Genomic DNA, 26,711 nt, shown 5'->3' on the forward strand with positions numbered 1-26,711 from the left:
AGGCCTGACTTGCTGCTCTCTGTGGGGTTGCGAAGAGTCTGACTTGACTTGGAGACAGAACAACGGTAAAGGGCAGGGAGACACTTGGGCTAAGGAGCTAAGGAGGGGTTTGGGAACCTCTTTCACCTATTTCTCATGCAAATCAGCAGTTTGATTTCCTTCTTAATGTTGGGACAACTACACTTCCAAGCCCCACACCCCATAAGGCCTGCCACTGAAGACGGATTGTTTTTTTTTTCCCTTCTCTCAGTTCTTTTAAATATTTTGTGAGGTTGTTTTTGGGTTCTGGATAGGAGCTGCGTCTCAGCAGCTCTTGCTAAAACCAGAGGAATGGAGGAACAGTTAGCCCCAAATTAAAAAAAAAAAAAAAAGGAAGGTGGGGAAAGCTGAAGCAACTAGGCACACAGAGCAATAGGCATGCACCACACAGAACTAAGCCTAGTCTTGAAGCCAGCTGACATGTAAGTAAGTGAGATAGTGGGGTGGGAAAGAGCCACGGGAGAACCGGAGTGACTGCTCTCCATGCTTTGTTTTGTGATTCTGTTTTCCCTGATGCCCCTGTAGGCAAAATGATGGATTTCTGGGAAGAAGGATAACTGGGTATAGTTATAGAGTTGTAAGAATGTACTGTTTCAGAGAAGGTACTCTTTCAGAGAAGATGAGTGGCATTACTCTACCCAGGTTAAATCAGAACTGCTTGTGACCTTGAAAAATTTGATGTTTAAGCCAGCATTAGCAAATCCAGATGCTTTCTAGTATCCTAGTAAGTTATAAAAATTTGAGTCAAGTGGCTAGGGTATTTACACATCAAACATGTAAACATGTGTACCTATGTCACGCATGTGTCTCAGGCTCCTTAATCTGCCTTCTGTGCTCCGATAAAAAGAAGAGCGAGTATTTTTCTCCTATAAGACAGTTGGTACAGACAGAATGATGCTACTTGATGCCTATGCTGCTTCTGCGCACGCTTAGTCATGTCCAACTCTTGCGACACCGTGAACAGAAGCCCGCCACGCTCCTCTGTCCATGGGATGTTTCAGGCAAGAATACGGGAGTGGGTTGCAGTGTCCTCCTCCCGGGGATTTTCCCAGCCCGGGGATGGGACCGGCGTCTGCCTGCATGTCTTTTTGTCCTTTTGTGCAGTTCATGAGGTTCTCACGGCAAGTACCCTGGGCTGGCTTGCCATTCCCTCCCCCAGTGGATCACGTTTGGTCAGAACTGTCCGCTGTTACTCGTCCGTCTTGGGTGGTCCTGCATGGCATGGCTCATAGCGTCATCAAGTCACACAGGCCCCTGCACCACAGCAAGGCCGTGATCCGTGAAGCGGATGTGCTAACCGTCGGACCGTTGCACCCATCTCCCATGCTAGTAAGATCATGCTTAAAATGTTGCACGCTAGGCTTCAGCATTATGCGAACCAAGAACTTCCAGATGTCCAAGCTGGCTTTAGAAAATGTAGAGGAACCAGAGGTCAAGTTCCCAACATTCCCTGGATCACAGAGAAAGCTAGGAATTTTAGAAAAGTATGTACCTCTGTTTCATTGACTAAGCCAAAGCCTTTGGATCATCATAAACTGTATAAAGCTCTTAGAAATGGGAATACCAGACCACTTACCCGTCTCCTAAGAAATCTGTATGCGTGCAGGTCAAGAAGAAACAGTCAGAATCCTGATGGAACAACTGGTTGGTTCAGGGTTGAAAAAGGAGTATGACAGGGCTGTCTGCTGTCACGCTCTTTGTTTAATGTATACGCTGAGCACATCATGAGAAATGTTGGGCTGGATGAGTTACAGGCTGGAATCAAGATAGGCGGGAGAAACATTAACAGCTTCCCATATGTGGATGACACCACTCTTATGTCAGACAGTGAAGAACTAAAGAGCCTCTTGATGAGGGTGAAGGAGGAGTGTGAAAGAGCAGGCGTAAAACTAAACATTAAAAAAACTAAGATCGTACCATCTGGCCTTGTTACTTCATGGCAAATAGAGGGGGAAATGTGTAAGTAGTGACAGATTTCCTCTTCTTGGGCTCTAAAATCACTGTGGATGGTGACTGCAGCCATGAACAGAAGATGTTTGCTTCTTGGCAGGAAAGCTATGACAAAGTTAGTGTGTTGAAAAGCAGAGATACTACTCTGCCGACAAAGGTCTGTATACTCAAGGCTATGGTCTTCCCAGTGGTCACGTATGGTTGTGAGAGCTGGACTGTAAAGACGGTGGAGCGCCGAAGATGTGATGCTTTTGAACTGTGGTGTTGGAGAAGACTCCTGAGAGTCCCTTGAAGAGCAAGGAGATCAAACCAGTCCATCTTGGGAAATCAACCTACTCGTTGGAAGGACTGATGCTGAAGCTGAAACTCCAGTGTTTTGGTCATCCAATGGGAACAGCTGACTCATTGGAAAAGTCCCTGATGCTGGGGAAGATTGAGGGCAGAAGGAGAAGGGGACGACAGAGGATGAGATGGCTGGATGGCATCACCGATGTAATGGACACGAACTTGGGCAAACTTCTGAAGATGGTGAGGGACAGAGAGACCTGATGTGCTGCGGTCCATGGGGTCGGAAAGAGTCGGACACGACTGGGTGATTGGATAGCAGCAACTGCCTGCATACCTGTAGTCTGCAGCTGATGGGTGTAAAAGGAGCTTGGGGGCATTGGAGACTGACCGGGAGAGGTTTTCTTCTACAGGGGGTTTCATCTAGCCGTCTGCACTTGGCATCTGCTGTGCTGCTTGTTTCAGTGCAGTCGCTCAGGCATGTCCGACTCTTTGCGACCCCATGGTCTGCAGCACGCCAGGCTTCCTTGTCCATCACCAACTCCTGGAGGTTCCTCAAATTCATGTCCATTGAGTTGGTGATGCCATCCAACCATCTCATCCTTTGTCGTCCCCTTCTCCTCCCGCCTTCAATCTTTCCCAGCATTAGGGTCTTTCCAATGAGTCAGTTGTTCACATCAGGTGGCCAAAGTAATGGAGTTTCAGCTTCAGCATCAGTCCTTCCAATGAATATTCAGGACTGCTTTCCTTTAGGATGGACTGGTTGGATCTCCTTGCAGTCCAAGGAACTCTCAAGAGTCTTCTCCAACCACAGGTCAAAAACATCAATTCTTCGGCGCTCAGCTTTCTTTATAGTCCAACTCTCACATCCATACATGACTACTGGAAAAACCCTAGCTTTGACTAGATGGACCTTTGTTGGCAAAGTAATGTCTCTGCTCTTTAATATGCTGTCTAGGTTGGACATAGCTTTTCTTCCAAGGAGCAAGCGTCTTTTAATTTCATGGTTGCAGTCACCATCTGCAGTGAGATGCAGTGAACTCCTGTATTACAGAGCAGATTGTAATCCAGTCATTTTGTTGCTCAAGTTGTTCCAGATTTGGGCACTGGGAGCCCCATCCAAGCTCTTCCTTTTAACATGTCCCCTCACTCTTTGAGTACATTCTTACTTAGGGGGCACTGCAATATGTCCATGTATATCTTGTGGTTTCCCTGCCCAGCCTTCAAATTGACTATTTCTCCCAGGAGCCCTGGGTTCTTCCATTGGGGAATATTTAGACGTTAAGATCTGGTTGCTGGCTGTGTTCATGTTATTGCTCTTAGGTCCTCGGCTGACAAAAAGGCTGTCTCGTTTAGGCTGCCCAATTAAATCCAAATTTCCGATAAATAACAAATACTTTAAAAAATATAAATATATAATTTATCTGAATTCAAATCACTGCTGTCTTGTACTGTATCTCGCAACACTAATCTACCTGTTCATACGTGTTAGGACCCATATGGATTTAGATTTAAACCTATTATTCCTAATAAACGCTGTAGGGTTCATTTTATTCTTCCTTTCATTTGTAACTTTCCTCTCCGAAACTTGACTCCCTTCATCCTCAGTATGTATTTACTTATTTGTTCAACTGCAGAATGCATGAATTTAAGTTTCAGATTTGTTAAGCTGTGTATCTTTGAAAAGGGTTGTTCATTGTTTTCTTCCCTTTATCTTGATCCTGACACTGCTAAATGAACTTGCCGAAGACTTGAGTTCAAGTTACTTGGGTAGTGCCCCATCTTCTTCCTTTCAGGGTATGTTACTCAACTAAAATAGTCACTGTTTGTGCTCATCTTAGAGTTCCTTCCACCCTTACTGATGTGTGTATAACATTCACATGGCCCCCCAAATTCAGCAATGTATGAAACAGTATGTTCAGGAAAGGATCACACACTTCTTTTTTTTTCCTATCTTAATTCCACTCATGCTCTTTAGGTAACCACTTTCACTAGTCTCTGATTTACTGTTCTTTTTTAAATTGAGGTACAGTTGATATAAAATGTTGTGTTGAGTATTGCTGTACAACAGAGTGATTGAGTGTTCCAGCGAGCAGATATGTGTATGTTTTAGTTCTCCATCTTTCTTACACTAAAGAACAGCACGCTGTAGGTAGCTCTTGCAATCCGCTCTTTACTCGCTGCGGTATCGCAGAAGCCCCTCTGCCTCGTTTCGTGGAGACCGTCCTGCAGTTTTGCTGTCGTTGCGTCGCACTCCACTGTGTGGATGTACCATATTGCCTGTGTTTGGCCATGTAAACACAATGCTGTGCTGAGTAACCTATTGCACGTGTTTCTGCACTGTTGGAGATGTGTCTTTGCGGTGAATTCTTAGAAATGAGACGGATAGGACAGTGAGTAGGTGTGTGTGTAGCACATTTGTGAGCAGTTGTGAAATTCCCCTCTGTAAGAGTCCTACCAGTTTGCATTCTCATCAGAGTAAATGGATTCTCTTTCCCCAGAGCCTCACAAACCAGATGTGATACTATGCTTTCTCTGTTTTGCTAATCTAATAGATGAGAAATATAATTTTTTAAAGAAATAGTATCATTATAGTTTTTCTTTTTCAAATTATATAGTTTTAATTTGCAGGTTTCTTATGAAACTGTGGTAATTTTTTAATTATACAATTTTTTTCCATAGACGAAACTGCAAAGGAAATCCAAATTGCTTGGTTGGGATTGGTGAACACATTTGGTTAGGAGAAATAGATGAAAACAGTTTTCATAACATTGATGACCCCAACTGTGAGAGGAGAAAAAAGGTAAGCCATCGCTTTGTAAGAGATTTCCATGTGGTATTCCTATGTGCTTTGTTCGGTGCCTGTGGTCAGAAGCCATTACTGATTTCACGTAACCTATGCAGCTTTAAGATCAGTAGTGGGATTTCAGACTCTGAATCACTTGAATTGGAGCAGTTCTTAATGATGTGCGGGTAGCGATGTAATATGGTAAACGTTTAAGAATAGTTTTAGTTCAGTGCTGATTCTGTGTTTGCTTTAACGTAGCATGTTTTACTTAGAGCAGAGCTCTTTTTAGTCTCTTAAAGTGTGAAAGTGTTAGTCACTCAGTTGTGTCCAAGTCTTTGTGACTCCACGGACTGTATGTAGCCCACCAGGCTCCTCTGTCCATGGGATTCTCCAGGCAAGAATCCTGGAGTGGGTTGCCATTTCCTTCTCCAGGGGATATTCCTGACCCAGGGATTGAACCCGGGTCTCCTGCCTTGCAGGCAGACTCTTTACCGACTGAGCCACGAGGGAAGATGTCTCTTTAAAGGAGGTGGTAAGTCCAGAGAACAAGCTCCCATAGTGATATGATTTGGCTTCCTTGGGCTTATATTTTTACATGTTATACAACAGATAGTTTTACTTTTTTTGTAACATACATTAATATTAATCATAAAGGCTGGCATTTACAACACAGTCACCCGTATAGGTATTTTCTCTCTTAAAAAGAATGATTCTTTGTAAGTTTCAGAATTCTCAGCCTTATCTTTGAAAAAAGTTGTAACTATCTTCTTCTAGAGGCTTCCCAGGTGGCTCAGTGGTAAAGAATCCGCCTGCAATGCCAAAGACATGGTTTGATCGCTGGGTTGGGAAGATTCCCTGGAGAAAGAAATGGCAATTCACTCCAGTATTCTTCCCTGGAAAAATCCCATGGACAGAGGAGCCTGGCAGGCTACAGTCCATGGGGTCACAAAAGAGTCGGATACAACTCAGGGACTAAGCAACAAACTTCTCTTACCACCCCCCCACCCCCCCTCCCCCCGCCTCAATCCCTCAGATGTGTAGGATACAAAATAATTTACCTGAAAGTTTCACTTTGTCCTTCTATTGAATGCTGACCTCTTAGGAAAAACCTGTGTAACACATCTTCACACTGATGTTTCCTAGAGCTCACTGTTCTCCGAGTTACAGGTTTAGGTGGCTGGAGACTAGTGATGAGCGGCGGTGCTGTGCTGAGTCTTTGCCCACTCCTGTAGTCAGCCCACATGGGGCTTTCAAGACCACTATCCCTTAACCTTCTCTGAGAGAGACTTATGGGATTGAGACAGCTTAACACATTTTAGATTAAATTTTAAAAGCATTTGGCATAATTTTCTTATTTTAGGAGAAAGTTCATTTTATAACTGTAAATTTTTCGTGTCCGTAGAACTCGTTTGTGGGCCTCACTAACCTTGGAGCTACTTGTTACGTCAACACTTTTCTCCAAGTGTGGTTTCTTAACCTGGAGCTTCGGCAGGCGCTCTACTTATGTCCAAGCACCTGTAGTGACTACATGATGGGAGATGGCATCCAAGAAGAAAAAGGTGAGTGGGGAAGGGTGTGGGGAGGGCTCCCTCCTGAGCTTATTGCCGGCTAGACCGCTTTGAGCCAACCATCGAGAGGAAGCCTGAGCTACCGGTTTTTGGCTGTAATACACTGTGATTGCAGTGCGTTAGATTCCAGGGCTTGATAGAAATCAGTCAATAAAACAGACAAGGCCACTCTTCTGCCTGGTTTGAGGGGCTTAATAAATGCTTCAGTGTAACCACAGCCTTTTGTTTTGATTCTCAAAAAGGCTGCCTTACAAAATACCCTCTAAAATTAAGATGAACCAACCTTGGCAAAGCAAGCCACTAATAATGTGAGGACACTTGTTGCCAATTTAGAAACCAGTTTCGTACTGTTCCTAGTGGAATCATTTAGTTTTTTTTCTGCATAATATGTGGATTGTTATTCCTAATTAATACATCTATTTAGAGGTTTTTCTCTGAGATGATACAGTGTAAGAGCTCCAAGTTGGGAACTTTTCTGATTGACTCTGTAAATCCGGTACTGTCGTTTATGTGATCTGATTTGGGCTCGTGGCCCTTGCCTTTGTCTCTGAAAGAGAAAAAATAGGATTCCTAAGCCCCACATCTTCCTTCTTGCTGCTCTTTAGACAACAGTAATAGTTTTGGTCCTTGTTAATAGTAATCTTTGCTTCAAAATTCTTAAGTTTGTTTCCCCAAAGCTATAGTTCCGAATATGTAAATCTAGATGAATGGTACAGAAGGTAAAGAATGAGTGTATGTAAAGGATGAGTAATGGAAAATGGATCCTTTTTAATTTTTAGCATTGTTTTTGCTGAAATATAAATTTACCAATGAGAAATTTATATTAGTAAATATAAATTTGCTAATAACAAGTGGACACTAAATTTCTATTTTGTAAAATAATGTACCACAGACTCCTTTGGGAATTGTGGTTTTAATATGTGTCTTTGAAAGATGTGATTTTTTTTTTTTTTTTTTAAATTTCTAAGCACTTGTTATTGTTTAGTGGTTCAGTTCTGTCTGACTCTTTACAGCCCCATGCGCTGTAGCACGCCAGGCTTCCCTGTCCTTCACCATCTCCCAGAGTTTGCCCAAACTCATGTCCATTGAGTCAGTGATGTGCCATCCCACCATCTCGTCCTCTGTTGTCCCCTTGTCCCCTTGTCCTCTTGCCTTCGGTATTTCCCAGCATCAGGGTCTTTTCCAGTGAGTTGGCTCTCCTCATCAGATGGCCAGATGACCAGAGTGTTGGAGCTTCAGCATCAGTCCTTCCAATAAACATTCAGAGTTGATTTCTTTTAGGACTGTCTGTTTTGTTTTTTAATTTCTAAACACTTAGATTTTAATATTCCATCAAAGTCCTTAACCTTGTTCTCTGATAAGAGTGTGCATTTCCAGGTCCTGTTAACAGACTCAGTTCAATGTAGTGAGAAAGCTTTGGGTTGGAAATGATGGGACCTGAGTTCTAGTCCCAACCCCATTCTTGCCTTATTTTACAGATAGGAAAACCAGCACAAGATAAGTGTTTAATATCTCAAGTAGGGTATAACCTGTAAAATAAGACATTTGGAGTTGATACAGACTTACTTGAATAGCTTTCAATGTCCTGTGAAGTCCCTGCACCCCCAGGAAGTAAGATTTTCATCTTTATTTTACAAATGAAATGTTGGCTTCCTTTTCACAATGGATGCATCACAATCAGTAGTAAGAGACCCTTCAGACCAGTCAGGAGACAGAAGCTACACAAAGACTTGAACAAAGAATTATTAACAGAAAATTAGAGTAATAGAGGAATTGATTAGCAAGAATTCAGGGTGACTTGAAAAACACAGACATAGCAGATAGGGGAGCAGCCGCCAACCCTCGGGCTGAAAAAGAACACACAGGGAGGAGCCGTTGAGCCCCGCTGACCAGCTTTGAGGTCCAGACCTCATTGGAGAGAGCGCTGCCCAAGCTCACTTTTGTTGTTCAGTCGCTAAGGCGTATCTGACTCTTTGCAACCTCATGGACTGCAGCATGCCAGGCTTCCTTGTCCTTCACTATGCTCAAACTCATGTCCATCAAGTTGGTGATGCCATCCAGCCATCTCATCCTCTGTCGTCCCCTTCTCCTCGAGCCCTCAGTCTTTCCCAGGATCACGGCTTTTTCCAATGAGTAGGCTCTCGCATCACTGGATGGCCAAAAAGAAACAGATACCTCAGTGGGTTTCCTTGCCGGAAACAGTTCTCAGGGAGTTACTGGGCCTTGGAATCCCCTGCGCAGAGTGTCCGGATCATTCACAGGGCAGTCATTCAAGAGGAAGTATCCTACCAGAGACATCCCACTGAAATTACTAGAGGAATCCCACTGAAACTACTAGAGGAGTTGCTGTTTAATGAACTAAGAGGGAGTTTGTTGGCCACTGCTAAGAGTGGGTAGAGCCTGACAAGATGCACAGTGGAGCCCTCCAGCGCCCTCTACTGACAAGAGTCAACCTTGCACTAGCTGGCGAAGGAGGAATCTTTGCAGAGCTCATCTTTGTTGGCACAGAGCAGGCAAAGAAGGGTAGATTTGGAGCTGAAAGTCAGTTAATTGATAACGGCAACACAGAGGGAAAATTCAGATCTTTTATTCAAGGGCTCTTGATCCATGCTTCCTATTTTCATACCTTCCCCCAACTGATGACTTAACCTGGTGGCTCAGATGGTAAAAGCATCTGCCTGCCATGCAGGAGAGCTGGGTTCGAGACCTGGGTCGAGAAGATCCCCTGGAGAAGGAAATGGCAACCCACTCCAGTACTGTTGCCTAGAAAATCCCATGGACGGAGAAGCCTGGTAGGCTACAATCCATGGGGTAGCAAATAGTCGGATACAACTGAGCAACTTCAGTTTCTTTCCCCAACTCATTAAAACGTGAAACTAAATTTTAGGATTCTTACCAGTAAATTGTTCTGTTATTCATTCAGGTTTGAATCGATGTGCTTGAAGATTGCTATCATTTGCTCTGTGGCAAGTTCACATGAATGGGGGTTATATTAAAGTATTTGGCAAATAGTAAATATGGTGAAGTGAAGAGGTGAAGTGAAGTCACTCAGTCGTGTCCGACTCTTTGCGACCCCGTGGACTGTAGCCCACCAGGCTCCTCCATCCATGGGATTCTCCAGGCAAGAGTACTGGAGTGGGTTGCCATTTCCTTCTCCAGGGTATCTTCCCAACCCAGGGATCGAACCTAGGTCTCCCACATTGCATGCAGACGCTTTAACCTCTGAGCCACCAGGGAAGCCCATAGTAAATATAGTATATGGCTTTTATTGGATTGGAAGTTTTGGTGGGATTTGATACCGTAGAAACTGTAGTCATGATCATTCTTGTCGTTGTGACGTGGGTAGGCCCTTCCCTTGAGGGAATGTATATGGACAACCAAGGTTGCCTCATTACTTCCAAAAGATGTGGTTACTAATTTCTTTGAAAGTTTAAAAAAAATGTAATAAAACTAATTTAGTTTGGACCTAAGGTTTTTTAATTATGTCCTCATGTGACGAGGTGTACATATTTTTTTAAAACAGCAGTTTTTTAAAAACAAACATTTCTTTAATAGATTATGAGCCTCAAACGATTTGTGAGCATCTCCAGTATTTATTTGCCTTGTTACAAAACAGTAATAGGCGATACATCGATCCGTCAGGATTTGTGAAAGCCTTGGGCTTGGACACAGGGCAACAGCAGGTAAGAACCTTTCTTTTAATTAGTTATCTTTTAATATAAAAAGCATTCCTTTTAATCATTATAGAAAGAAATGAAGGAATTTTTTTAAATAAATTTTCCTCTGTTTTGAATTAGAGCGTTTATTTACTGCTTAGCATATTACACATTTTCCTTGATTCCATTTCTGAAAATTCGTATGTGGGCACAAAATGGATTCAACATTGCTGTAGTCCTTTTTCAGAAATTTTAAGTTCTAAGTACAGACAGCTTCTGGGTTATTTTACTTACTACTGTTTGTAACAGAAATTGAAAAGCAAGATATGGTTTTTTTTTTTTTTTTTTTTTAATTAACTCAAACCTGTATTGTAGGATGCCCAAGAATTTTCAAAGCTCTTTATGTCTCTTTTGGAAGATACTTTGTCTAAACAAAAGAATCCCGATGTGAGGAACATTGTCCAACAGCAGTTCTGTGGGGAATATGCTTATGTAACTGTGTAAGTGTGTTTCCACTTTTTCATGATACATTTTATTCTGAGGCGGTTGCTTATATGTTTCGTAATTTTGACTTCAGGTCCACGTTGTGGCTTTAGTGGCTTATTATGGGACCTGAGATATTTATAGTAATACGTTTCTATGGGAACATGTAAACAACTGACTGGATAATTGCAATTGAACCTATCCAGGTGTTGGAAACTGTCTGAGCTCCTGCTGTTTATTTTATGGCTGTGGTGTGAGCTGACAAGAGTAAAATTGGAGCCTACTCGATACCAAAAGTAAAATAACTCTTGAACGTTTTCCTAATCATAAAATGCATGGCCTCATCAATCACTTTGTTTTATTTTTTGAGTATACATAGTGTAGGAAATGTCAGTGAAAGAATTAAGGTAATGTTTCTTTCTGTATCTTCAGGTTATAGTACAGTAAAACCTTACTGCATTTCCCACTCTGATCATAATGTTTTCACTCTGTTTTATTATAGCTGCAACCAGTGTGGCAGAGAATCGAAGCTTTTATCAAAATTTTATGAACTGGAGTTAAATATCCAAGGCCACAAACAGTTAACAGATTGTATCTCGGAATTTTTGAAGGTATTCAGATTTTGGCATATATGTTATTTCTGCTCCTTAACAGTTAAATACTGCTCTGAATGTCCTTTTGATTTAATGGATAAATTCATTATTTTAACTTTTTCTCCATATGAACTGTTTATGTAATGATTTAGAAGAAACTTTGTAAGTTAAAAAGTACAGAAGCACCTTTAACATAATTTTTGGCTATTTCAGGTTATTTTATATGTATAATTATGTATGTATAAAAGCTTGTGTGATTGGGGTATAGTAGAATAAGAAAGTGTAAGCTATGTTAACATAAGATTAATTTACTTTTTCACTTAATGAGAAATAGAAAGTGTTAAATGTAATTATTTACATCAAAATATAACCCCTCTTCGGCCCCTCCACTCCATGTTTCTCTCTTTGTGTGTTTAGATTTATGTAGAGACAAGGAAATGGTTCTCTTTTGTTCAGAGTGGAAAAGTTGCTAATCAGAAACCTTTGTAATCATGTAGGAACAGACACGTGGCATAGTAGATAAGCTTATTATATAGCTTCCTTTCTTAAAATGTTTTTGTACTTTTCTTTTTTTTTGGCACAACCATCAGCATGCTTGAAGTACTCATTTATTGGATTCATTCAGCTAAATATTGACTTTTACAGTGTTCAGGCCGTGTTTCCGCTGTTGGGAATAACCATAGTGAATGAGACGGACAAACATTTTTGCCTTTAAGAAAGCTTATAATGTAGTGGTATGGGGAGCAACAAGGAACAATAAAATAAATAGAAAAAAAATATTTAGTGTGTCAACTGTAATAAGTGCAATGAAGAAAACTAAAGCAGGGCATGGAGAATGTGGAAGGGTGGTAAAAAGTAGAGTAGTGAGTTGTCCAAGAATAGGGGAGAAGATGAAATAACAGGTTCAGAGCATAAGATAAGAATATGTCTACAGGCTTGAGGAGCAGCAAGGAGATCGGTGTGGTTGAAATAAATAGATGGGGGGAAATGATAGAAGATGTCATAGTAGAGATAACTAAGGGCCATATCGGAGAGGGCCTGGAGGACCTTTGTCAGAAGTTTGCGTGAAATACAATGCCCTCAAGGGCTGTACGCAATGTAATCTGTTTCAACAGGAAAACTTTGAGTACTGTCTTGAGAAAAGGCTAACAGTGAGGCAAGGGCAAACAGAAGGAGTCGATGGTAACTTGGACCAAGGGTTAACTGAAGAGATGATAAGAAGTGTTCGGATTTTTCAAAGTAGAGCTGAAGAAATTTGCCGACTGGATATGGAGAAAAAGAGGAGTCAAGGATTACTAAGGTTTTGTCCTCAAGAACTAGAATGGAGTTGGTGTGACCGAGACGTGAAGGAGGGTGGGAGGAGCAAGTTTGGGAGAGGAAGTAGGAGTCTGCACTGGGGCATGTTAGATTTGATAGCGTTCAGGGTCAAAACGTCAGGGCATGGTAAAATCACAGGGGCATGAGAGAGGTGAAGACCAAGACTGAACCCTGGGACATTTGAACATTAAGAGATGGGGACAGGGGAGCAGTTAGTCAGACACTGAGGGGGATGTGAGTGAAGAAAACAGGGGTGAGTGTCATGCTGGAGCAGAGGAATAAAGTGGTAGTACTGGTGTTGTATCACTGTACCGAAGTGTAAGCTGTAACAAAAAGCTGATACGGAAACATGAAACATTTAAAAATAAACCACCGTTCACTCCAGCATTGAGTGTTTCTGTGCTCTTAGTTTTGTGTAATGAAGGCAGTTTAGTAATTTTAACTGTGTGTGTGTGTGAAATTTGCATATACAGTTTCATATTTGGTGCCTGTAGGTATTTTCCACCCATTTTCATTGTTTTAAAATTAATTTTGCTGCATTAAAGTACATATGATTTCTTTTTTAAACCTATTTCCTTCAATTCCCAGAAACGGGATTACCAGGAAAAAAAGACCTAAAACCCAAGCATTTTTAAAATCATACATTTCAGAAAGAAACATCAGTTTTAAATCATTGTATACAAGTTAATAACATCATTGCTAATCTAACTTAATCTTGTGTGTCCTTCATTATTTATAATGACTTGATCTTAACAGCTTGAGTAAAAACTGTTAGCTAAAGTGAAATTGTAATTTGCATCAGAGTTTTGATCATTTAAAAAAAGTCTTTTTTTTTTTTTTTTTTTTTAAACTAATGTGCCTTATTCCTGATCAGGAAGAAAAATTAGAAGGAGACAATCGATACTTTTGTGAAAACTGTCAAAGCAAGCAGAACGCGACAAGGAAGATCCGACTCCTGAGTCTCCCTTGTACTCTCAACTTGCAGCTGATGCGCTTTGTCTTTGACAGGTGAATACGTGTGAGCCGTCGTGTCGGGCTGCCCACTGTGGACTGATACGTGCAGACTTTACCATAGATACGATAGAAAAATGCTTTTAATTTGAAACTTTAGATTTGGGGATGAAAGTTACAGATGGAGCCTGTCATAATTAAGAACTAGAGAAGTAGAGAATCCTTATTTTTCTGTAAAATTACTTAAAACTGCAAAGGAAAAGCAGACATTTATGTATCAATTACCTTAATATTTTATATTATTGTATAAGAAGTTGAGTAAATTTTCTATTCACAACAGTGCAACCCCCATTCCCATGGAAATAGATCTTTTATAATTAAAATCAGGCAATTTTTTTTAACATGTGCATTTCTTCTGTATAGCTGGAACATGTGTGTTTTCTTTTGTATTAAAATTAAAATGTCTGGAAACGCGCTGTTTGCAATTAGCTCTTTAAATTCATACTTTTTAGCTTGTTGATTATTTATTATCCAATTCAGTGACATGTTTTGAGCAAGATTGTAAAAAGAAATCTACCTAGCTACTCCCCAGTTTATTTTATTTAAATAAGCCAGTAGAACTTACACATTGTTTTATGGTTGTTTTAAATATAATTATAATTAGCTTTCTTCTTGGTTAGGCAAACTGGACATAAGAAAAAGCTGAATACCTACATTGGCTTCTCAGAAATTTTGGATATGGAGCCGTATGTGGAACACAAAGGTAATATTTTTACCAAGCAGTGATAATTATAATGCTCAGAGACTGTAACTTGTGATCAACTCCACTTGTGTTGAGTACAGAATAGGAGTTTACCACTAAATTTTATTTGCCAGTCTGAGAACAAAGGCGTTTTATGTGAGTCGAGAGGTTATTTTTATTTTCTATGAGTGAGTACCGGAGAAGGCAATGGCACCCTACTCCAGTACTCTTGCTTGGAAAATCCCATGGACGGAGGAGCCTGGTAGGCTGCAGTCCATGGGGTCGCTAAGAGTCAGACACGACTGAGCGACTTCACTTTCACTTTTCACTTTCGTGCATTGGAGAAGGAAATGGCAACCCACTCCAGTGTTCTTGCCTGGAGAATCCCAGGGATGGGGGAGCCTGGTGGGCTGCTGTCTATGGGGTCGCACAGAGTCGGACACGACTGAAGTGACTTAGCATAGCACGAGTGAATACATAACAAAGATTAGATGGTTCATCAATGTCTATATAATTAAGGATATAAAAGAATAAAGAATAAACTACTTTGCTATTCCTGAACTCACTCTTGTTGCCTTAGCCTCATTTCAGTTCAGTTCAGTCACTCGGTCGTGTCCAACTCTTTGCGACCCCATGGACTGCAGCATGCCAGGCCTCCCTGTCCATCACCAACTCCCGGAGTTTACTCAGACTCATGTCCATAGAGTTGGTGATGCCATCCACCCATCTCATCCTCTGTCGTCCCCTTCTCCCGCCTTCAGTCTTTCCCAGCATCAGAGTCTTTTCCAGTGAGTCAGTTCTTCACATCAGGTGGCCAAAGTATTGGCGTTTCAGCTTCAACATCAGTCTTTCCAATGAACACCCAGGACTGATTTCCTTTAGGATGGACTGGTTGGATCTCCTTGCAGTCCAAGGGACTCTCAAGAGTCTTCTCCAACACCACAGTTCAAAAGCATCAATTCTTCGGCGCTCAGCTTTCTTTATAGTCCAACTCTCACATCCATACATGACTACTGGAAAAACCATAGCCTTGACTAGATGAACCTTTGTTGGCAAAGTAAGCCTTTGTTAGCCTTACTACTATATCTGTAATTCCTCATAAAATTAAGGGTTTCCACGTTGCCTCCATTCATGGTTTTAAAAAACATTTTATCAGAAACATTAGATGGCCTAGTTGCAATATTTGTGCTGTAACGTAATTACTTTCTTCTTTGGTGGTAGTCATCTTACTAAACAGGATCCTTGTTAGAGAAAAGCATCTTGCCCTTTTTTTCTCTCCTGCCCTTACTGGATGGACCATTTTACTTCTCTTTTAAGATTGATGTTAATGTTCGTGAAATTTTTAATACAGAAGTTATATCATAACCTCTGTCTCCATAAAAAGGTTCTGGTGGCAAGCCATAGTCGAAAACCTTCAAAAGAAATGATTGGGAAGGTGGGGAAGTGATATTTAAGCCTTAAAATGCATGATACTCTCTAATCAGTATGCATGCATGCTATGCTAAGTCGCTTCAGTCGTGTCCGACTCTGTGCGACTCCATGGACAGCAGCCCACCAGGCTCCTCTGTCCACAGGATTCTCTAGGGAAGAATATTGGAGTGGGTTGCCATTTCTTTCTCCACTCTAATCAGTATACTGGAGTTTAAAATTTATACCTGTGGGGTTTCCCTGATGGTCCAGTGGTTAAGAATCCGCCTTGCAATACAAGGGGCATCAGTTCGATCCCTGGTCTGGGAAGATCCCACATGCTGTGGAGCAGCTAAGCCCATGTACCACAACTTCTGAAGCTTGTGCGCCCAGAGCTCACGCTCCATAGCAAGAGCACCACTGCCGTGAGAAGCCGGCATGCCAAGAGCAGCCCCCGCCCGCCACAGCCAGGGGAAGCCCGAGGGCCGCGGCGGAGGCCGCGCTCCCCCCACACCACACTCGCAGCTGGGGACAGGAGAGCTGCTGCATGCGGTGCCTTGTTACTGTTACATCTGCCTGATTGAATAAACTCAGCAGTAGTTCACTGTCTATAGTAGTTTGCTTCCTGCCTCCTTTGCATAGTCAATTATTTGAAATTAGAGAAGCCTGGTTACTTAGTGGTTTCTTGGGGGTTAGGAATGTAGGAAATGTACAAATTATTCCTTTCCTTTTTATTTTCTTGCCACTTGCAGGACCTTAGTTCCCTCACAGAGGATTCAGGAATTGAACTCTGGGCAGTGAAAGCTCTGAATCCTAACCACTGGACTGTCAGGGAATTCCCAAATTATTCCTTTCCTTGACTCCAGTGTATGATTTCAATAGTTCTTATCATGATTCAATTTATTATATATTTGTCCAATTCATACTGTAAAGAATGATGCTTCCACTTTCATATTCTTTTTATTTTTCCTGTATTCTTATTCCTGTGTCTACACACGTATATCCACACAAAACAGAAAAGATAGATCTAAAAAAGTGATCTGTTTTTAAAAGGAGAATGCCATATTACTTGGGGATTTTAATACCCTATAGACAACATTAAGTCTTAACAAAATTCATAGACTTTTGGAAGAAACCACTTAAATGTAGTTATCAAAATACTAAGACAGATTTTAATACAGTAATAGAAGTGAAGTCAGAGTTGCTCAGTCATGTCCGACTCTTTGCAACCCCGTGGGCTGTATAGTCCATGGAAGTCTCAAGGCCAGAATACTGGAGTGGGGAGCTTTTCCCTTTTTCAGGGGATCTTCCTAACCAAGGAATTGAATCCTGCTCTCCCACATTGCAGGCGGATTCTCTACCAGCTAAGCCACAAGGGAAACCTAAGAATACTGGAGTGGGTAGGCTATCCCTTCTCCAGCACATCTTCCTGACCCAGGAGTCAAACCAGGATCTCCTGCATTACAGGTGGATTCTTTACCAGCTGAGCTACCAGAGTAGCCCTTTAAATGGGAATAGATATGCCAGACAAACATCAGTTCCTTTTCTGTTCTCATACCATACAAAAAACCTCAGAAGAAATAAATGATGTTTTAAATTGTTTGCCTGAGAAACCCACAGCTTAAGGATTTTCATAAAGTTGGAATTTTAATTCTGTACTCTTTTTTTAATGAATTGATAACTAAAGCCAGGTTATCTGCACAGTGATAATATGATAATAAAAACTTGTATCTGTTGGCAATAGTCATAGTTACTGCTAATACTTCTGTGATTTGTTGTCTTCATTAATAATTTGAGAAATGCTGCTAAGTGCTGCTGTTGTAGACAGTCTTCAGCTAACCTGATAACGACCTCTCTCCTTAAGTGATTTTGTTTTCCACCCTCCCTGGGCCCTTGTGAAGGTCATAACCTACCTTGTCTTTCTATAATTTAAATACCGTATATCTTGTTCCACTCTATTTTCCTCCTCTTTTAAAAATGATAAAATAGAAGGCATCCATAAAAATTAAAATACAGAAAAACGGTTCAGAGAATTATCACGAAGTGAATATCTTCCTGAGTACCACCCACTCCCGCCTGTGTGACCTGCCTGGTTGCAATCTCCTTCCTCCTGAAATAGAGCCATTAGTCTGAGTTGTCTGGCAGTCGCTACTTTTTTTATGTTTTGGCTTTAGCATTTTGCTGTATAAACTTGTACCCCTAAACATTATAGTGTAGTTTACCCTTCCGCCTCCTGGTATATTGCCAGATGAAGCCTAACCCATTGTTTAATCTCAATCTGCCTCCTCTGCTTGTTCATCTGGGCCATTGGTGGCTGGAGAAAAACATCATTGGTGTGTCTGTCTGTATTTTGAAGAATTTCAAATTTTTATGAACAAAATCTAATTAAACAATTTTGTTCTTTTAACTGGATCAGTTCATCTGTTTACACTCTTGTTAATTTACACTCTTAAGTTTATCTGATTAAAATTTGCATCACTTTTATTAAAGTTTCCTGTCACTTGCCTATATTTTCAAGTTTCTCATTTCTCTAAACATAGAAGCTTTATTTTATAATCCATGACTGACATTGTTGGAGTATTATGTAAGTTTCTTTTTGCTGTCCCATTTGGTTATTTTAATGTTACCAGTTCTTCTGTACCTGGTTATCTCTGGAAAATTTTTTATGGTATTTTTATTTTTTACTTTTTGTCGCACTGTGTGACATGTGGGATCTTTGTTCCCCCACCAGGGGTTGAATCGGAGCTCGCCTGCCCAGCTCCCCCCACCCCTCCGCCCCCACAGTGGAAGCAGAGCCTTAACCATTGGACCAACAGGGAAGTCCCTGTAAAATTTTTTGTGGTGATTCACTTAGGGCTGAAATGAAGCCACCTCCTCCAGAGAGACCTTAGGTCTCTTCCTGCCAGGCTCCTGGGGTCCCTACGGGTTAGGTATCATCGCAGATCAAGTTCAGTGCTTAAGGTCCCCTTGCTCACTCATGCTGTAAGAACCTGGCCAGTTTTTACTTGTTTATTTTTAGTGGAGACATCCACAACTAGTTCCATGGGTTATTTCAGGACTTTTGGGGGGCGTTGCACTGGGGTCTCTATTGCGGGGCATGGGCTCTATGGTTGTGGCGCACGTGGGCTCAGCTGCTCCGTGGCTTGTGGGACCTTCATCCCTTGACCAGTGATCCAAACCTCACCTTCGGCAGTAAGAGCGCGTGTGGGCTCAGCTGCTCTGTGGCTTGTGGGATCTTCATCCCTTGACCAGTGATCCAAACCTCACCTTCGGCAGTAAGAGCGCAGAGTCCTAACTGGACCACCAGGGAATTCCCTTATCTACAACTATTTTGAAAGCAGTTTTCCTTAATGACTTATATCTCACTTTTTTTAATTCTCTTTTTTCTAGAAATAATAGCTTTTTGATTTTGCATTCAAATCTTACTAGTTTATGTGTAGTTAATTTTTTTAAGATGTTAGAAAATATGAACAATTTGATTGTTCATAATGAAAATATGAACAACTGATTCTTGGTAAGCATATGGCTCGGTCTGTTAGTGCATAAGGGGAAGTATACTACAGAATGATTTTGTAACCCTTAAGTGCCCAGAATGCTGTAGCTTTGCATCTGTACATATTGCAGAGGGAATAGAGAGTTGACACAGAGAGGTGATAAAAACAATGACTACCACATTATTTTATGAGACTAAATTTTTTAAATCTAAGGTGACATGTTTTGGGTTCTACTGGATGCATAAAGAATTGTCATCGTTACAGTGCAGGCTCAGGATGTAAGAAGAAATAATGTCATCTAAACTTTCTTTCACTTTTTCCCCTTCTCCTTCCCTAGGTGGGTCCTATGTGTATGAACTCAGCGCGGTCCTCATACACAGAGGAGTGAGTGCTTATTCTGGCCACTACATTGCCCACGTGAAAGACCCACAGTCTGGCGAATGGTATAAGTTTAATGATGAAGACATAGAAAAGATGGAGGGGAAGAAATTACAACTAGGGATTGAGGAAGATCTAGGTAAAACCTTTAAGTTGTGAGTGCCCTTTTAAAATATAATTTTATTTGTTTTTAACAAAAATGTCGGTGAGAAATTATTATGGCCCAATATTGTTATGGACTATCAATGCTACTTGCATTTCTTAAACACGTGAAATCTCTGAACTTGCATAGCAATGCTTGGATTTTTTTTCAAAAAGTGATTTTGGATCCTTTTGTAGTTCATGAGCGTGATGATTGGGTGTTCACACTATTTCGTGATTTGTGCCTCACTCCAGACACCGGCACATTACCCATCTGACGTGACAGAAAAGGAAAAAGTGATTTTGCTCCAGGGATGGTTCCATAATGTCCTGCTTTTAGTACAGTCTGAAGGCGTATGTTTCATTTTCAATTAACAGGTTAATTGTGGGCAGCTAGGGAAGAGGGTGGTAAGTATTAAGCTAAAAACTATGAGTAGTAGATTTAATATAGGAGGATCTGGACTATGTATTTCTCTGGGTCAGGACATGTATTTTTGAGAAGTAATAGTAGGGGAACTTTGTAATAGTATAGTAGGGGAGCTTTGTTCTCTGAACAGCATCTCCCCTTCACTGTTAAATATCTTATCCCAACCCTAGAGTGTGGAGCCCTGCCTCTGTGGAGATTAAGCTGCTTATTGTTCCATGGTAATGAGGTGTGCTATAAAAGGTGCTTCCTGAAATAGTTTCTAGTATATAGTTCTCATCACCTTGGTTTTCGTGGGCTAAATACCCGTTTATTGTCCAACGGAGTAGACAGGTCTTCCGATAGGAGCCATGTTGGCTGAAGTTTTAATCCCTTTCTTACTGTTTGTCACTTGGACTCTGAGATGCAGAAAGGGAAAAGGAATGGGAATAGGTGGGTGTCTCCCGCCACTGTCCTTTCTTAAGGATCAATACCACTTGCCCAAGTGGAGGACCACGGCAGTTGACATTGGCTTTCAAGGAAGGCATAGGGAATTTTGCTGTAGGTAGTCATGTAGTGGCTATATTGTAACTTGAAGGAATATTTTCTTTTTTTTTTTTTTTTTTATGTACGCTATTTTTGTTCATCAGTTGTACCTCCAAAGAGCTTGAAAGTGAAAGTGGGAGGTGTGCTGGACTTAACAGTTGTGAGTAGTGTTCCACCCAGGTGTGATGCTATGAGTGTTTTCTAATTTTAAGTCACATTTTAGATATATAGCAATGTTGCTCCCACTTTACCTACGTAATACTCAGGCTCTTAATTAACATTTGCTTATATTTTTTCTTATTGTGATATTCATAGTAGGAACAAAAATTGACATTTAGCTTTAAACTGTGAATAATTAAACTTTAGTTTTATTTGTGTTCTTTTTTTTTAACTGTTCTTTACTGAGTTTTTTTGATCTGTTTCATTTTTAGTAAGAAAATTGTAGGATTAAAAGCATTGTTAAGGCTCTCCATATAGGTAGTCTTAAATTTTAGAACATTTCAAGAGGAAGAGACCCTACATGTTAGGATCCCATTCCAGTATTTTAATGCCTCGTTATATGCAGCTTATATTGCTGCTTTTATCTGTTTTATCAAAAATAGAAAATCCTTATTAAATTCCATTATTCATTCTTATATTGTCTTGTGAACATTTATGAATCATTTTATATTTTACCTTACACAAGTTAATGAACATCTTAAATCTTAATAGTTTTTAGTTAGAAATGACCAACAGCTTTTCCTTTTACATGCTGAGATTATTAATTCCCTACTGCTGTAGTCGTTAAGCTTTTTTGCTCCTGATTCTCTGAGAAATATTGAACAACTTTTGTGTTTCACTGCACACTTTAAAATCCAGGATTTTTCATTGTAAATTTAAGTAGCTCCCAATAATGTAACTTCTGACAAATTACAAATACTGAAACAAACTGTAGCATTATTACTCTTGTATCCAAATGAAACTATATAACATAGAGATTCCATACATCCTCATCGTTCTTTTCAAAGTTACATGAACTGATATTTTTTAATAACAGTGTTTTTTTAATGCTTCCTCTTTGTCCTGTACTAGTGTTTCCATCACACTGACCTAGAGGATTTTGTTCTGATGGAACATAATAAGTTTTCCGTAACTGTAAAGCTCCAAAAAGTTAGAAAGTGTTCTGAGGGTTTGTTTTTGGTTTTTTGGTTTGTTTTTTTTTTCGTTTTAAATAAATATTCCTATATATTTGATAAAACCAATACAGGTTTTAAAAGGATTGAACCTGACAAAATTTTACTGTGAATAAATCTTTTGATGAGATAAGACTTGTCACAGGATAGGAGCTTGTATCTTTTTTTTGTGAAGTGGGAGACGGATGACTGAAAGGAGAAGTAGAAACCATCCGTGGAACCTCAGCAGTTTTAGAAAAGTACACCGGCAGTGGAGGGTCTGGTTCTTGTTTCCTCAGAACCGTCCATGCCCTCCTCCCCGTTAGAAAGTTATCCTGGGATAATCAAACTCAGTTTGAAGGTCACCTTCATGTGATACACATGCCATGTAAAACACTAACGTTCTCTGCTTCTGAATTCATAGAGATTTGTCGCTCATCTTAGCATTTCATTTCATTTGGGGAGGGGGGAGGAAACATGTCATTTTATTTCTTTGTGCAGTTAAGCCTAAATTTATTTTTGTAATTTAAGACCAACAGGAAAATAAAATCTATATATTTGGTTCAGGTTAGTCATTGTGAAAAACAGTACCTTCTTTGCAGCTTTTAAAAATGGAATATGGCAGGCACTGGGGATTAATAAACATTCAAAAAGGTATCCAGCCTGCAAAATTTACATTGCCTTTCAACGTATCTTTATCTTGTATTTTAGGAATTGTTATCTATGACCACCCCTACCTCCACCGCTTTCCCTCCCCTACAAAAGAATGAACAAATGATAGGAATTCTAATTTAATCATCTTTTGATTTCTCTTACCTCAGCAGAACCTTCCAAGTCCCAGACACGTAAACCTAAGTGTGGCAAAGGAACTCACTGCTCTCGAAATGCTTACATGTTGGTTTATAGACTACAAACCCAAGAAAGACCCAGCACGACTATTCAGGTACCAGGTACGCAGTTTTTCAGGATTACTTATGGCAAAGATTTTTTAATACCTTGCTCCAAGATCAATGATTAGAACAGGTGACCTTTATCTGTTATGATAGGTTGACTGTGTATATGGTAAGTGGTAAAAGTGCATATAATCATAAATTTGATTTAAAGTGATGAATTTTTAAAATAAAGGAGGCTTTCACAGAGCTATTCCACTTGACCTCCTAAAGAAAAGCAAAAGCAATTAAAGAAATGTCTTTGGATAATAAGGACGAATTTAAAGAGCAGTTCCATTCTGTTTTGTTCAGCTTGAAAAGCAGTTGTGGGTTTAGCCACTTATAAATCTTCTAGGTTTAATTTTTTTAAAAAAAGGAAGAGCTGCTGCTTGCCTGAAGGCAGTCTAGTTGTCACTTTACCTAATACTGTGCTGTGCTCTGTGGCAGCATTTGTTTTGAGTGGTGTTTCTGAGCCATCGGATGTTTCCAGTTGGCTGACATTATGGAGAAGCGGGTCGAGGAACCCCTAGTGTTATCAGGGGCTGTCTTCAGCTTTACTTCTGCCTGCAGGCTGGAGGGCAACCACAGTGGGAAGTTGCTGCCAAGTCTCAACCAGTATTTGTTGTACTTTAGAGTTCAGCACGGTTCTTGGTCTTTGGAAAACAGGATAAAGGTTTTTCTGTCTTTTCTGTTCTGAATAGCCTTTCTTCAGGAGCTGGTGGATCGAGATAATTCCAAATTTGAGGAGTGGTGTGTGGAAATGGCCGAGATGCGTAAGCAGAGTGTGGATAAAGGAAAAGCAAAGCACGAAGAAGTTAAGGAGCTGTACCAAAGGTTACCTGCTGGAGCTGGTCTGTAAGATATTCTGGGACAGCACTGTTGCCATTGAGTGCCTTGTTTCTTTTATGTCCACAAATGTATATGAACAAACGTTCCCCTGCCCCTCCTTATTTATAACCCATTAATGCCAGCTGATGCCCTAACGCTTACTATGTAAACCAGCGTTAACTTAATGTGTAGCCTTCCGTATAACTCTTACCATGTACTTTTAAAAATGGGAAGCTCTTAATAAATTTCGAGGTTTAGGTCAGCACTCTGCATATATAACTCTTACAGATATTTCTAATTTGTGAGACGTTAGCTTATTTTTAAAAGAAGAAATCTGATCAGGCTACAATGGAAGCAGCTCGCCTAGTCTGTTTGCTTGCACGCTTTGCGCGCCAGCAGTATTAACAGGCATCTTTTATATGAGTGCTCTTTTTATGGTGCTGCTAGATTATTCTGAAATTGAAGATCAGATAGTCTAAGGATAGGACAGCTTTCTGCTGACACCTCATTTCTTAAGAATTATCCCACACAGTCCAGCTCATTCTTTTACTATGTATGTTTATTCAAGTTTATCTAATGCCTCATAAAGGAAACCTCAACCTTTTAAGGCTGGTATGCCATTTGTAATAATATATTTTCTGTCATTTCATAGGCAATTCCCCATACCCAACTCCTACTTAAAAAAGAGACAGTTTTACTAATTTTAGAGAATAAATACTCAAGCAGAATTGTACTTGTGGTTTTGTTTTGATACCTCAGTTTTCCATTACTGGTATAACTTTAAGCAAAAAATGAATATCGAAGAATATCTCTCAAAAGTTCTGTCTGAATTGTACCTTAATTTGATTCTCAGCTTTCTTTGTAACTTGTTATTCTCACTCTGTTTCAAGAGTTGGGATTATCATAAAGAACTAGACTGACCTTAATTTTACTGGAAACAGTTTGGAAGTGAACATGTAATTCAAATCTCTAAATTTATTCAAAGGAATTGGTACCTCGAAATCTATTTTCTGGACTTTGATCATAGCTTCCTGGATTCACAGGACAAGAGAAAGGACTTACTGGGTCTATAAACTAGAATGCTATTTTTGAGTCACACTTTAAAACCTCGTGGTCCAAAGATGTCATGTTTCAGATTTACACTGTATTCCTCTTGGCTGTTTTCATTCCACCTATAAGAACCTGTACTTATGCTCTCTGAGTATGTTTATATGTTATCAGTACTCTTGCAGTTATGAGCTTTATTATTTTTCATATTTACAGTAAGCATACGTGGTAGAAAGTCCATGTTTTCCTAAAATACTGTTGATCTCAAAATTAATGACCATGGTTTTGTGCTGCCAATCAAATCTTGTTACGTTTTTTCCTAAGTCTTTGTGAACATATTAAAAGAAGGGTCATTTACTATAAAATATGAACCTCACCAGGAACCAGAACGCTTTTGGCCCTTTTTATTTAAATTGAAATAAATTATTTTTTAATAATCCTAAATTATCTCTAGGTAAGTTCTTTCAGATATTTTTGATGCCGTGGTCTTTCTAGACTTCATCCCTTTTCAAAAGAAAAGTTCCTGTTAAAATCCAGGCATTTAAAACTGTATATAAATAACTTTGAACCATAGTATACATTTTCCTTTGGTAAATATTTTAACAGTTCTCTCACTTCATCAGATGCTGAGATTTTTATACAGTGTGTTATCCCAACTTGACAGACTTCTTCCTCCTGTTTGTTAGTTGATTATCCATGCTTTGGAATCACAATAATAGAGAACATCTTTGAGAAACTGCCAAGAGTCTTTGTTTAGTGTAGACCCCAGTTAAGGAGACTCTTGGTAGAAATTGATATAGCTCTTTCAAGGTTCTTCTGATCTTCATATCTTGTATTGATAGCCTTGAAATTGCTAAAAGTTTAACCTATGGGAACTCTCCTTGGGAAAAAATTAGCTATGCTAAGATTTCTTTTTTGCTCTTTTGGATAGAGATCATTCATTACCATTATGTACTGTAAAATGCCCCAGTCATGTTACCTGTGCTGAATCTTAAGGTCTCCACTTTTACATATGGTGCAAATATACGATTAACTTTTCTGTATCTCTTTTCCTCCAACAAAGCTCAAAATGCTTCACATATCTTATCTTTTACATTCAGCAACATCCCTGTGAGGTAGGTGGAAGGCAGGTATTATTACCTTCATTTTACAAGTAAAAGATCTGAAGCATAGAGAGTTCAAGTGACTTGCTCAAGTTCAGTTTCTTGGTGGCAGAACTTGGACTCGGCTTGTGGTCCCGGGCTCTTCCTCTGCAGCTGTGTCAGAGCTGACCAATCAGTTGCGAGGCCCTCAGTTTATGATATACAGTTTCAGCACAAATAAGGGATCCAACTTTTGAATTTTGTTTTTGTAAAAATTGAAATGTTTTACACTGAACTTAAAATGGAAGTTAGTTTTCAGACTTGTAAATTTCAGGGAAGTGTGAAATTGGTCAAAATGGGCTTTTGAGTTGAATTGTCTATCCCTCAGATCTCATCAGAAATAGTATCATAATACAAATACATAAATTCAACCTCTGTATGTTTTCTTCTATGTTTTATGCTGGGACTCACTGGAGATCTTTGTAAGTAATCAAAGCTGGCCCTTTATCTTTAATTTTGGCTTTTATGGAACTCTGGGGCTCTGTTTTCCCAAATTAAAACTCATTTTGAGGTGTCTGGCTGTATCTTAATTTTTCCAACTTTGGAATTGATACATTTGACTCTGGTGCACTTCATCCTAGAAGTTGCTTAACATAGCTTAATTTCTTGAAATACATAATATGGATTTGTGTGGGGAAATCAACTACCTTTTAATCAATGTCAGTATCATCTTGGATGAAGAAAAGTTCTGGTGTTTAAACGGACTTGTGCGGTTGTACCTGAGTGAGGTTAATTTTTTAACTTAAGACCTAGTCAGACTTCTCATTTTAACTTTCAGTTGTGTATCACACATGGATGATAAGTGTTTATGAAAATCACTATGGGAGTGAGTCTATGTGATTTGCGAGCTAGCTTCGAGTGTGGCTTGTCACC

General features: G+C 39.9%; 1 protein-coding gene and 1 non-coding gene across 8 annotated transcripts in view; both read left to right on the top strand.

Moving 5' to 3' along the window:
- USP48 (ubiquitin specific peptidase 48) overlaps window positions 1-26,711 on the top strand; it is a 73,587-nt gene that overhangs the window by 16,568 nt on the left and 30,308 nt on the right. For 3 of the 7 annotated variants that reach the window (XM_045164646.1, XM_045164642.1, XM_045164644.1), the window contains exons 2-11: window positions 4,957-5,077; window positions 6,465-6,621; window positions 10,186-10,313; window positions 10,662-10,786; window positions 11,272-11,380; window positions 13,554-13,687; window positions 14,311-14,393; window positions 19,611-19,790; window positions 22,714-22,842; window positions 23,523-23,672. In XM_045164646.1, coding sequence (XP_045020581.1) covers window positions 4,957-5,077; window positions 6,465-6,621; window positions 10,186-10,313; window positions 10,662-10,786; window positions 11,272-11,380; window positions 13,554-13,687; window positions 14,311-14,393; window positions 19,611-19,790; window positions 22,714-22,842; window positions 23,523-23,672 — 1,316 coding nt within the window. The remainder of the gene's footprint in view (window positions 1-4,956; window positions 5,078-6,464; window positions 6,622-10,185; window positions 10,314-10,661; window positions 10,787-11,271; window positions 11,381-13,553; window positions 13,688-14,310; window positions 14,394-19,610; window positions 19,791-22,713; window positions 22,843-23,522; window positions 23,673-26,711) is intronic. The other 4 variants (XM_045164643.1, XM_045164645.1, XM_045164647.1 and 1 more) reach the window with 3 other exon arrangements.
- LOC112583138 lies at window positions 19,979-20,072 on the top strand. The gene has a single exon (XR_003107482.2). It is a non-coding gene; the product is annotated as a small nucleolar RNA U13 (small nucleolar RNA).

The sequence above is a fragment of the Bubalus bubalis genome, chromosome 2 (assembly GCF_019923935.1).
Source record: "Bubalus bubalis isolate 160015118507 breed Murrah chromosome 2, NDDB_SH_1, whole genome shotgun sequence".
Taxonomy (NCBI): Eukaryota; Metazoa; Chordata; class Mammalia; order Artiodactyla; family Bovidae; genus Bubalus; species Bubalus bubalis.